We start from the raw sequence: 13,432 nt of genomic DNA on the forward strand, positions 1-13,432 counted from the left end.
TTCCTTTGGAAGGGAGTTCCATAACTGAGGTCCCATAGCCATTATTTTGAAGGGAAAATGGATGTGCAGGAAAAAAAAACCATGCAAAAATCACTGCAGGTACCATACTATTCCCAGGATCAAAACTGAAAGAAAAACTTGGTTAAAAAATGTAGGTAAACAGCATGTAGAAATTTTGCCTCAATATAAGAAGCTTTAAAAAAAAAATAAAAAAATTATTATTTATTGATTTTCAAAACTTCATTAGTGCAATACAACAAATGTAACATATAATAATACAATAAAAGCACATTCAACTTACACATGTTCTTAATCAATAATTTTACCCCACCCACCCAATGATTATTCGATAAAACACAAAAACATAGATTACCGCAAAAAAACATACCCTATTCTAATTAATGATATCTTCCCATCCATTCACCCACCCCCAAATGTAAGTACCCAAAAACAAAACTAAGACAAAAATAATCTCCCCCCCCACCCTTCCCTGGATATATACCTAAATAAACAAAAACTGACACATCAATAATCAATTATAAAGAGGTAACAAAAGATGTCAGTGGGCCCCATATCAATTTAAATATATTACCTTGTCCCCAAATTATCAGCGTTCATCCTTTCAAATCTATAACTGGAGAAAGAACGAAAAATTTAAACGATCATAGTTCTTCCAGTTTTAAGTGATCATCTGGATGGCTATCCAAGTCATTATAAGGAAAAGACGGCCTTTATATTGATCTATAAGGGGCTTAACATGTAATATTGTACCGCAAATGACCGCCTCATACGAAATGGAATTGATGATTCCAAAATGTTATTAATTCTACCCCATATTGACCAATATAAGAAGCTTGATTATTGTACCTGAGAATGTGTTATCCTCCTTCACGTAAGATTACAAATATATAAATTCATCAAGCTAGGGGTTAAAGAACAGCACTAGGAGTAAGGGATGCAATTAGTTGCAAAGAATGTGTCACTCTAGTATTGTTACCCTGCTTCCAGATTGGATTGTTTTATCACGCTGTGCCTGTCCCTATGGATTCCCAAATCAGACTACGATGATTATAGCGATTAACAGTGCTGTGCAAAAGTATACATCTTTTTCCAGAAGAAGCACAGGAGTTCCCTCCTTTGGAAGTGATTGCTGAGTGTGCAACCTAGAGCAGAGATGTTCATATAAAGATGGGACAAACTGGCAATATTTTAACTGACCTGTTTTTCATTTTCATCTTCCAGCCGTAATCTGTCTTCTATGCAGTTTCTGGCTTGCAGGAATGCCTTTCTCTGTGCTCTTTCTGTTAAAATCCTCACAAAGACCCCAGACAAATTAACACTGATGAAAAGGATGGCATTGGCCATAACCTGCAAGAAAGAAAAGAAGACCTGATTTAGTATTCTATGTAAACCTTTGTATATTTCTTCTTGCTGAGTGGCACATAGGGGTCTCTTTTACTAAACGGTATAGGTATGTATGTACTGTATGTAGGCAGAACTGCATTATGACTTTTTGGGGGTCTTTCCCTTGAAAGCATTAAATATATGGCTGAGCTTTTAATTTGAATTGTATGTATACAGTATTTTATTTGAATCTTATGTATTTGTATTCTATTTATTATGCATATTTTCAAGGATGACAGATAAGGCATGAAAATAATTTTTACTTCATTTTTATTCTTTCTGATTATAGAAAAAAAAAAAAAAAAACATTTTCATGGGCCCTAGGCACGGATGCACACACAATTTAATTGAATAACAAGCCAATTAGCGCTGATAATTGGGATCTTAATAAGCAATTATTGATAAATCACTCTTAGCGTTACCCTTCTCTTCTACCGCCAATTCCAGACTTTGTTCCTTTCATCTAACTGCCCCTTATGGCTGGAATAAATTACCCAAGTTTGTCCGTCAAGACCCTTTCCTTCCCTTGTTTAGAAGCAGACTGAAAACCCACCTTTTTGATATAGCTTTTAATCCTTAACCCTACTCCTCTGCCCTCCACCCTAGCCCGCTGATTAACTGTTCCCCTTAACTGTATCCATGACATCCTGTTTGTCTGTCTTGCCTGTTTAGATTGTAATCTCTTTTGAGCAGGGACTGTTTTCTTATTTTTTGTGACTCTGTGCAGCACTGTGTGCGTCTGGTAGCACTATAGAAATAATAGCAGTCGTAGTTAATTAAAGTTTACGTGTGTACATTTAGGTGAGGGATCCCTGCCTAAATTTTACATGTGGTTCCAAAAAGGGGGTGCAGACTAGGGGTATTCAGGTAATTTACATGTGCAGTTATAGAATAAGGGGTGATCTGCACCTAATTTAGGCATGAGGATTTACTTCACATTTAGGCATGGTTCAAGTGCTAAACACTATTTTGCAAGCGGCACTATTTTTTTTCAGCACCAGATTTTTGGGCATCATTTATAGAATCTAATTCCTTCTGCCTAATTGATAAGACTCCCCTGTGGGCAAGTGCTTAGGCATAAACACTTATGCCAGCTTTAGAGTAGGTACAAATGCTTGCACCTACCTATTCTGCAAGTTTCATGCATACATGCATGCTGTGCCCACACGTTGCCCATGTGTACACTCCTCTTCAAACTATGCGCAATCTCAGGTATGCACATAGTTAAAGAATGGTGATTAACAGACGCATGGGCAGCACATAAGCATGCAAGTACATGTGTTAATGTTCCTATTCTAAGTATTTTCACAGGTAAATGTTTAGCACCTACAGTATAGAATTACCTTCCAAAATGTTAAGCTGCTGGGTTAACTGTTAAACACTAGCTGTGCACTTATAGTATGCACTAAGACCCATGTTACTTGTTTAATAAACTATAGTATATGTGTTCCGCAATTTCGGTTTCAATTCTTACACCTGTCTGGAACCAATCTAGAAGATATAAATAGCATATGTTACCCTGTATTAACATAATTGTATCTCACAGTAGCTCCAATTATTTTATATATATCTGGGGTCTGCTCAATACAGGCATATTTTCAAAGATAGAAGATGAGTATTTAATAGAATTTTTTGTCTGGACCTTCGGAGTGCAGCCGGGTACTAGATGCTTCAAGTTGCTATCATCTTCATCAGTCCAATTTTTATTGATTTTTATAAATACTTCTATTTCTGTTCACAATTTTGAAATTTTAACTTAAGATATTGTTCTTACTTATACTCTAACAATGCAATTGATAGCCCCCTCAAATGTTTTCTCTCGACCCTGAAGGAAAGTTGAGTGACAATCCACTATAAGTTTAGTGGCTCTCTTCTAGTTAGAGTATAAGTAAGAGCAATATCTTAAGTTAAAATTTCAAAATTGTGAACAAAAATAGAAGTATTTATAAAAATCAATAAAAATTGGACCGATGAAAATGATAGCAACCGGAAGCATCTAGTACTCGGCTATACTCCGAAGGTCCAGACAAAAAATTCTATTAAATACTCATCTTCTATCTTTGAAAATATGCCTGTATTTAGCAGATACCAGAACCCCTGATATATATAAAATAATTGGAGCTACTGTGAGATACAATTATATTGAGTACATATTAGTGGCAAACATATATAAGATAACTCTACATTAACAAACTCTCATAAAGTCTTCAGATATAAAATTTTTGATAACCTGCAGGCTTTATAGCCACTTACATTTGGAGGATATAGGTGTAAACCACATCCTTCTATCTTGTATGGTTAAAAAGTTATGACCTTGCAAAGATTTAGGTATCATGGTACATTATTTCAAGAATTTTCACATTAAAGATGTCCAATTTCACCAAATGTCCACATCAAAACAGGCATAAAATTAAAAAATTTTCATATTTTCCAATAAACTATGGTCTCAAAACTTGAAAAATTAAAGTATTTACCATATATACTCGAATATAAGATGATCCAAATATAAGTCGCAGTACTCTTTTCCCCCTCCAAAAAGGAGAAAAAAGGTTGACTCAAATATAAGCTGGGGGGAGAGGGGGGTTAGTATTCATGTGCCCTGCCCTTCCAGGCTCTGCACCCATCCCCCCTCACTCTCTGCCCTGCTAGGCTCTCCACCCTGTCCCCCCTCCCTCCCTGCCAGGCTCTGCACCCTGTCCCACCTCCCTGTCCTGTACCCTGTCCCCCCTCTCACCCGATGTCCTGCAGGCCTCCACTGAGCCTGCCATGTGATCTGGTGGTCCAGTGGAAGACCAGGACAGGAGGGATCCCTCCTGTCTCCTGTCCTGGCTGACTCTGAAAATTTTTTTAAGTCCCATGAGAACTGGTGGCAGCCATTCAGCAAACAGCTCAGCGACGGACTGGAGCACAAAAAGTTCACTCCTGCCCGGTACACTGCTGGACCACAAGAACACGCAGCAGCCATTCAGAGGGGCTCAGCATGGGGCAGGAGCGTGGAAAGCTCGCTCGTGTCCGGTATACCGCTGGAACACCAGGGATTCAAAAAAAGCGCAAGGGAGGTAAAAAAAAAATTGTCAGAGTCGACTGGGACAGGAGATAGGAGGGATCCCTCCTGTCCCAGTCTATATGGAGTCTTTATAGATGAGATAAGTGATCACCTAAGACATGAGGATTTTTTTGCTGATTTTTTGCATTAAGCCCTCCGATTCAGCTCCTACAACTTTGCAGGCTGTCTTCATACCAGCACAAGCCCCACTTGTACTGATGCCTGTCCTTAAGGAGTGGCTCCGGGTAATGTTATAAGAGGAGCTGGGGCACAACACTAAGACACTGAGGGCATTAGTGCCAACTATAATGCCTCTCCAGTCTACATAGTAACATAGTAGATGACGGCAGATAAAGACCCGAATGGTCCATCCAGTCTGCCCAATCTGATTCAATTTAAATTATTTTTATTTTTATTTTTTTTTCTTCTTAGCTATTTCTGGGCGAGAATCCAAAGCTTTACCCGGTACTGTGCTTGGGTTCCAACTGCCGAAATCTCTGTTAAGACTTACTCCAGCCCATCTACACCCTCCCAGCCATTGAAGCCCTCCCCTGCCCATCCTCCTCCAAACGGCCATGCACAGACACAGACCGTACAAGTCTGCCCAATAACTGGCCTAGTTCAATCTTTAATATTATTTTCTGTCTTAGAGATCCATTCCCTGCCTGTCAGGCAGTCATTGATGCCAGTGCCTTGCCAGATATAAAGTTGGCTTTAGTGTACAGGGCTATAGGATATTACTAGATGTTCTTAAATTTAAGATAGGTAAAAGATACCTTATAATTCATTTTTTTCTTTTATAATCAGATTAAGCTACTATTATTTTCAAAACCTTGTAGTCTAAAAAGCCAACGTTGGATCGGCAGTTTGCTGTTTAAGATAAGTGTTGCTGATAAGAAATTTTAAGTCACATAACTAAAATGGCAAAAACTATTACATCTATGAACTATGCTATTGCACAATATTAAGTTTGAACTATTATTAATTAAGGGAAGGGAAGGAGGCTATAGTATAAATGATTATTCAAAATTATACAAAATTCGGACTTGGGATAACATATGATATTCTTATGATATCGTACAAACTATTCTAGTTTGGGTAGGATTTTTTGGAAAGGATCTGTGTTTTTTGTTTTTGATTCTCAAAAAAGATATAAAGTTGGTACCAGCTGATACAGTGCTCCTTTCTAGCACATCAGGGAAAGAGGTGACACTAGACTCAAGGGGACCTTTACCTCAGCACTGTCACCCACTGCTTGGTCATATGTCCGGTGGTCCAAGACAGGCACAGACTCAGATGATCCAAGAGTACTGTGTCCAATATTGGTCGCCGTACCTCAAAAAGGACATGGCGGTACTTGAGGGAGTCCAGAGAAGAGCAACTAAACTGATAAGAGGTATGGAAAACCTCTCATATACTGACAGACTGAAAAAGCTGGGGCTGTTCTCCCTGGAAAAGCGGAGACTTAGAGGAGACATGATAGAAACCTTCAAGATCCTGAAGGGTATAGAAAAGGTAGACAGGGACAGATTTTTCAGATTACGGGGAACCACAAGTACAAGGGGGCACTCGGAAAAATTGAAAGGAGACAGGTTTAGAACAAATGCCAGAAAGTTCTTTTTCACCCAGAGGGTGGTGGACACATGGAACGCGCTTCCGGAGGCTGTGATAGGCCAGAGCACGTTACAGGGCTTCAAAGAAGGTTTGGATAGGTTCCTAGAGGATAAGGGAATTGAGGGGTACAGATAGAGTAGCGGTAGGTTGTAGGGATAGTCTGGGACCATTGCTCAGGCAATGGGCCTGATGGGCCGCCGCGGGAGCGGACCGCTGGGCGAGATGGACCTCTGGTCTGCCTCAGCGGAGGCAACTTCTTATGTTCTTATGTTCTTATGTAAGAGTCCTACTTCACTGGAGGTCTGATAACTCATAAAACCAGATAGTTGCTAAAAACTATTCCTTTAGGATTGTTAAAAACTTACTTGTTTGATAAATTTGTAACTTGATTATTGTTGTATTTCTCTGACATATGTACTCCCTTGTGAAGAAAAAGCTTGTTTACAGTACCCCCAAGCACAATACCCAATGACCCTTTCCACATACATCTGCTTATTCTGTATGAGCACTTGTTGATATTCCGTTTTGGGGATGTTTACAACTGATGCAAATGTAAGACTACTGCTATTATGGCAGTGTGGGTGCCTGCATAGATTTTTCTTGAAAAGGCACTAAAATCTATGCAGTTTCTTGAACTGTATAAATTTACTTTTGTCTGACATCAGTAGTTGTCATGAAAACAGAAGAACAGAATCCACTGCAAACAAGGTCCAACACAAGGAAACAGCGCCGGAGACAAACAGTCTGAATGGCAAGAGTCAAGGTTAATTGTCTTTATTATGGAAACCAATGGATGACATTAAAAAGACTCAACACAATTCGTGTTTCGGCCCCTAAGGCCTGCATCAGGAGTCTAAAAAATGCAAATATAAAAACAACCAATAAACAAAATTCAAATGTGTATAAAATAATTATTTTTATATACAATATTTTACATACATGTTTTACTTGTAACTTATTTTATAGCTATATTCATATCACAATATTACTCAATTAAATAATTAATTTAAATAGTGATCAGACCCACAACCATTAGTGTGCAAGTGTAAAAACACACAACACCGGCTGCCGTCAGACCATCATCACACTATTGTTATCTGTACCACCATTCAACAATCTAATATATTATATATAAGGTTAACTTATCTTTTTATGGAGGTTAATCTTCCTCCGATGGTCATAATATAGGCAGCTGAGTATGATAAAGTGCTCGTGCCACATCCAAACAATTTCTAAAAGCCCAAAATGTTCTCCCTTCTACTCGAGTTTCGCCTTGTGCTTCCTCAGGAAGGGATTTTCAGCCCCTGCATCGAGAGAGGAGCGTGGGAGCCCTGCTCCGCCCCCCTCCCGACACAGGAAAGCAGCCTTTGAAGAGAAAACTTTAGCGGAGGTGCCTGTCCTCATTTTCGGCCCCTGCGTCGAGAGAGGAGCGTGGGAGCCCTGCTCCGCCCCCCTCCCGACACGGGAGAGCAGCCTTTGAGGAGAAAACTTTAGCGGAGGTGCCTGTCCTCATTTTCAGCCCCTGCATCGAGAGAGGAGCGTGGGAGCCCTGCTCCGCCCCCCTCCCGACACAGGAAAGCAGACCTCTATTGTTTGTTTAAAGACCTCTGTTATCCCTCACACAAGCTGCATGCTCTTTAACTAACATAACAGCATACACAACCTACACAACTTACTATAACTAGTAACAGTAATTTACTCAATCCTCTTTAACTTAACTGATTGCTCTCTGGCTCCTTCCTTTTCTGTCTCCTAGCTTTCTCTTTCTCCACTTGCTCCTCCAGCTGCCCCAATAATAACACTTCAGCTCCAAGCTCCTGATCTAATTCTATAAAAATTGACTCCCACCAACCCTTAACTCACCAATAGAACCAAACCGAGTTTCCCCTGATAGTGAGTTTCCCCTGAATCCCTCCAACCTAACGCCCCAAACCCCCCTCTTGCCATGCCACCAACTATCCAGGCCACCACCTTCCCCGCCCCTCCTCCCACCACTTTACAAACCACCCTTCCGCCCATTCCCACTCCCACCACTCCCACTACACTCCTTACGACACTATACTTCACCATCCCCATTATTACAGGCCAAGGCAGATACGGTGATATCTCCCCCCAACCTAAAAAAAGCCGTTCCAGAAACCCTGCCAACCTCATCCCCATTCTTCCCTCTCCACAAACCCCCTCTCACAACACACTCAAATTGGCACTCATCAATGCAAGATCAGTCAACAACAAATCCTTCCTCCTACATGACCTCATCTGCGACAAGACTTGGGACGCCCTCATGATCACCGAAACCTGGCTCCAAGACAACGAGGGGATAACGCTAGGCGAACTATGTCCTCCAGGCTACCAGGCTCTAACCTGCTCGCGTACCTCTGGAAAAGGAGGTGGAGTGACTTCCATTATCAAAACCTCCGCCACACCAAAACTAATAAACTCCATCAATATTCCCTCCCTAGAAGCTATTGCGTTCACATTAGGCCACAAACAAAAAACCGCCCTCATACTCCTCTACAGAACCCCCAACTCCCCAGCAGATACCCTAGAAACCCTCCTCGAATTCATCACTGAACTAACCATCTCACACAAACACATGACAATCCTAGGAGATTTCAATTTCCCAGACTACCCCAACACCTCAGGACAAATTGACAACTTCCTCTCCTCCCTCTCCGACCTAGGATTCCACCAAACTATAACCACCCCCACGCACTCAGCAGGCAACATCTTAGACTTGCTTTTCACCCTCAGAGACCCAACGACAGAACCCCAGCAAACTTACACCTCCACACCTGTCCCATGGTCAGACCACCACCTCATTGAATTCGAACTCCCACTCGATACTGCCCTAACCCCACGTAAAGATCCCCCCCCCCCCCCCCCCCACCCTACGTCAACTCCCTAATTCGGTCAACCCTCAAGATATGGCCGCAGGTATTCGCACCCTAAACGAATCCTATACCCAACATCCCCTATCAATTGACCTGGCAGCCGCCACATGGCACTCTAACATCCAATCCCTCTATAATAACCTGGTCCAGACAAAAACAACCCAAATAATCACCAACAAAGCACCTGCTCCCTGGTACACTAATGACCTCCGATCCATAAAACGATCCCTGAGGAAAGCAGAAAGGATCTGGGCCAAACATCCGGACATTGAAACCAAAACCCACTGGAAAAACATATCCACCACATACAAAGCTGCCATTCTAGAAGCAAAAAAGACCTACTACTCTCGTCTCCTACAACAAGCCCCTTCTAGATCAAAACAACTATTCACCCTCACCAACCATCTCTTCACCAACGCCCAAAGGAACAATCAAATCAACCAAACAGAACTCGATAGCGAAACTCTCTCGGACTTCTTCCAGTCCAAAATACAAAACATCCGAGCTAACCTCGACCTCAACACCAAACCCACTCCTACTCAGCTCCAACCAACTCCATATACCCCCCCTTCCACCACTCTCTCCCAATTTCATCTAGCTACTCATGCGGAGGTCCTCGAAACCCTGAGAGAACTCAAACCCTCCAACACCATCCTCGACCCCTGCCCGTCCAGCCTCCTGCTGTCTGCCGGAGACGCCATGGCAGAATCCATCCTCCCCATCATTAACACCTCTCTAACTACTGGAACTGTCCCCCTCAGCTGGAAATCAGCTATTATCAAGCCCACTCTCAAAAAACCCTCCCTTGATCCTAATGAACCTGGCAACTATCGCCCAGTCTCCAACCTCCCAATTGTCTCCAAACTCCTTGAACGAATTGTACTCCACCGCCTACACCCTTTCATTGAAGAACAAGCTGCCCTATCCCCAGCCCAATCCGGCTTCCGTAAGGGCCACAGCACAGAATCTGTTCTCCTTGATATCATCGACGACAGCTGGTCAATACTGGATAAAGGCAACGACGCCCTTCTAGTCCTACTTGACCTTAGCGCTGCCTTCGACACAGTTGACCACCACCTACTCACATCTAGGCTCCACGACCTCGGAATCAAAGACACAGCCCTCCAATGGATCACCTCCTTCCTTCACCAAAGGACCCAAACAGTCCTACTAGGGACACATAAATCTAACCCTAAGCCTATCAAATATGGCGTTCCCCAAGGCGCCCTTCTATCCCCCCTCCTATTCAATCTCTACATCAAACCCGTCATCGATATAGCGCAAAAATATAAAATCAAAATCCACTCTTATGCAGATGACATCCAGCTGCTCCTCCCCTTAGGCGAAAACCGGCCATCCCAAATTGCTAACCTCTAACTCTGCCTCACTGACATGAAAACTTGGATGTCAAACAACAAGCTTCAACTTAACGCCTCCAAAACCGAACTCCTATGGATCAGAAACAAAAACACCAAATACCTACGACCTACACTAACATGGGATTCCACTCGACTAACGGCAGCAGATCAAGTTCGCAGCCTGGGAGTAACCCTAGACGGACACCTATCCTTATCCAACCACATATCCCAAGTAGTCTCCACCTCCTTCTACTACCTTCGCCAACTGAAAAGGATCAAACCCTACATCTCCACACCAGACCTCGCCCAACTCCTATACGCATATGTCCTCTCCAGAATGGATTATTGTAACTCCCTATTTAATGGACTAACCAAAAATAATATCAAACGCCTCCAACGGGTCCAAAATGCAGCCATCCGCCTCCTACACAACCTCAACTACCACGATTCCATCTCCCCGGCACTCCATGCTGAACACTGGCTCCCAATTAGCCAACGCTGTACTTTCAAAGCCCTGACAATTGCCCACAAGAGAATCTACTCCACCACCCCCTCCTACATAAAATCCAAACTTCCCATCTACAACCCCACTCGCACCCTCCGCTCAAAGTCAGAGATACGCCTATGCATCCCCCCCGGAAGATCCCTGCTCACAGAAACTGCCCACAAACGATCCTACAGCCACTTCATTCCACACCTCTGGAACCAACTCCCCCCCCAACTTAGACAACAGAACACATTATTAACATTCCGTAAATCGGTAAAGACCCTCCTCTTCAATTAAAGATCTCCTCTGTCTCTCCCCCCCTTAGGCCCCACCCTCCACTCTCCTATCACCTTCCCGAAATTCCAGTATGACCCTCTCTTACTCTATCCACTAACAAATTGCACCTATACGCTTATAACTTTTCTTAAACTAAACTACTGTATTTCCCCCTTCTCTCTCTCTGCTTAATCTCCCTGTATTTAATTCTCTCCAAAAACTATAAATCCAATCACTAAACCTGTTGTACCACTTATATGTCTAGCTACTCCGCACTGTGTATGTTCATTTGTAAACCGTTCTGAGCTATTGGGAGGACGGGATAAAAATCTAAATAAATAAAATAAAATAATAAAAATAAATAAATTATCACAAAGTATCATGAATCAGCCTGCAATGATGGACCCATCCAACCTGCTCCATCTTTTAGAAATTGTTTGGATGTGGCACGGGCACTTTATCACACTCAGCTGCCTATATTATGACCATCGGAGGAAGATTAATCACCATAAAAAGATAAGTTAACCTTATATATAATATACTAGCTGATGCCCCGGCGTTGCACGGGTATTTAATTATAGCAATAACACTGTAAATGGATTCAAATAAAGATACTTTATAGTGGTGAATGAAATTATTTTTTTACTGCTTAATAAAAAGTACAATATTCAAATTATAATGTGAAATATTTGACAAAATGAATACAATACAACTAACGCAAAACGTGATTATAAACAACAATTTTAGTTTCACCTCCTGGAGCAAGAACATATAAATTCTTGGGTGAACCCACCCTTGAGCAAGCAACATAGAGTTGTGGGCCGCAAGACCCCCAGAACATATCACCCCAGGTAGTGAGGGATCTGCATACCAAGTTTTGTTCAAATCGGTCAAGCCGTTTTTGAATTACTGTGAGAATGGCAGCTTTTTACATATTTTCCATTGACATGAATGGGTGAAATCTGATTTTCTGTTTGTAGCTCCGCCCACGTGTGCAGGTGGGCCGCGAGACCCCCAGAATATATCACCCCAGGTAGTGAGGGATCTGCATACCAAGTTTCGTTCAAATCGGTCAAGCCGTTTTTGAATTACTGTGAGAATGGCAGCTTTTTACATTTTTTCCATTGACATGAATGGGTGAAATCTGATTTTCTGTTTGTAGCTCCGCCCACGTGTGCAGGTGGGCCGCGAGACCCCCAGAACATATCACCCCAGGTAGTGAGGGATCTGCATACCAAGTTTCGTTCAAATCGGTCAAGCCGTTTTTGCGTGATCGCGGCACATACACACACACACACATACATACACACATACATACCTCCGATTTTATATATATAGATTAGACTAGTGTTTAAGCCCGTTAGATTAACGGGTGCTAGATGACCGCCTCTCCTGCTTTTGAACCTGGGCAGGGGCAGAGGCAGAGCTGGGGCGGGAGGGAGTGACGGTGTGAGAGCAATTTCAAAGCCTCGGAAGCGGCGGCTCCTTGACCAATCCGTGCTTACAACGTCCCCACACTCGCGGTCTGGCTGGCTCCCCCACCAAAGCCTTTCGCAGTGGCAGCCCCTCCCGCATCCATCCCCGCGTCCCAAGCCTCTCCGAAGGCCGGCTCCCACGAAAATGGTGCCCCTCTGTCCAAAGCCATAGCGGCAGCCTCCCTCAAAACACATTTCATATCTGACATATTGTAATCACAAAACAGAAAATAAAATTATTTTTCTTACCTTTTGTTGTCTGGTCATTATTCATATCATGTAGGGGTCCCAGGCTATGGTTGGCTTTTGATAACTCGCTTGCCAGGGCCCCTTCTTTCTTCTTCCCTCCCTCCATCCCAGCAGCTGAAGACAGGCACCTCCCCCCAGTGGTCTGAGACAGGAGGGAGCAGTTAGGAGAGGGTCTGAGGGCAAAGAGGGGCTCAACAGCGCCCAACCACCTTTCCTTCCCTCCCTCCATCAGGTGCAGTGAATCCACCAATGTTAAAAGGAGCTGCGTCGGAATCGGAGGCTTGCCACTGCCGTAGCACGTTCCCCTCTGCCTTGGTCTCGCCCCTTCTCTGACATATGGAACCGCGGCAGAGGGAACGTGTTACGGTGGCGGCAGGGCTCCAATTTCAAAGCAGCTGCTTTTAACATAGACGGAGCTGAACTGACCTGATGGAGGAAGGGAAGGAACGGTGGAGTAAATTTCGGCAACGGCAGGAATTGTTTGGCGGGCCAAGCACCGGTTTCTTTAGGCAGCCCCGGTTGTTTACTTGGATTAAATGTGAGCCGTGAGAGGAAGGCCGCCGCAGCCTCGCAGCTAGGTAGGGGGACAACAATGGCGCTTATGCTCAAGCTCCCGCCGCAGCTCCTCT

General features: G+C 43.2%; 1 protein-coding gene across 1 annotated transcript in view; it reads right to left on the reverse strand.

The window, feature by feature from the left end:
* The window catches only part of ADCY1 (adenylate cyclase 1), a 562,816-nt gene that overhangs the window by 442,326 nt on the left and 107,058 nt on the right, over window positions 1-13,432 (reverse strand). The window contains exon 2 of the mRNA XM_033930390.1: window positions 1,219-1,368. Coding sequence (XP_033786281.1) covers window positions 1,219-1,368 — 150 coding nt within the window. The remainder of the gene's footprint in view (window positions 1-1,218; window positions 1,369-13,432) is intronic.

Source organism: Geotrypetes seraphini, chromosome 2 (assembly GCF_902459505.1).
Source record: "Geotrypetes seraphini chromosome 2, aGeoSer1.1, whole genome shotgun sequence".
NCBI classification, from domain to species: domain Eukaryota; kingdom Metazoa; phylum Chordata; class Amphibia; order Gymnophiona; family Dermophiidae; genus Geotrypetes; species Geotrypetes seraphini.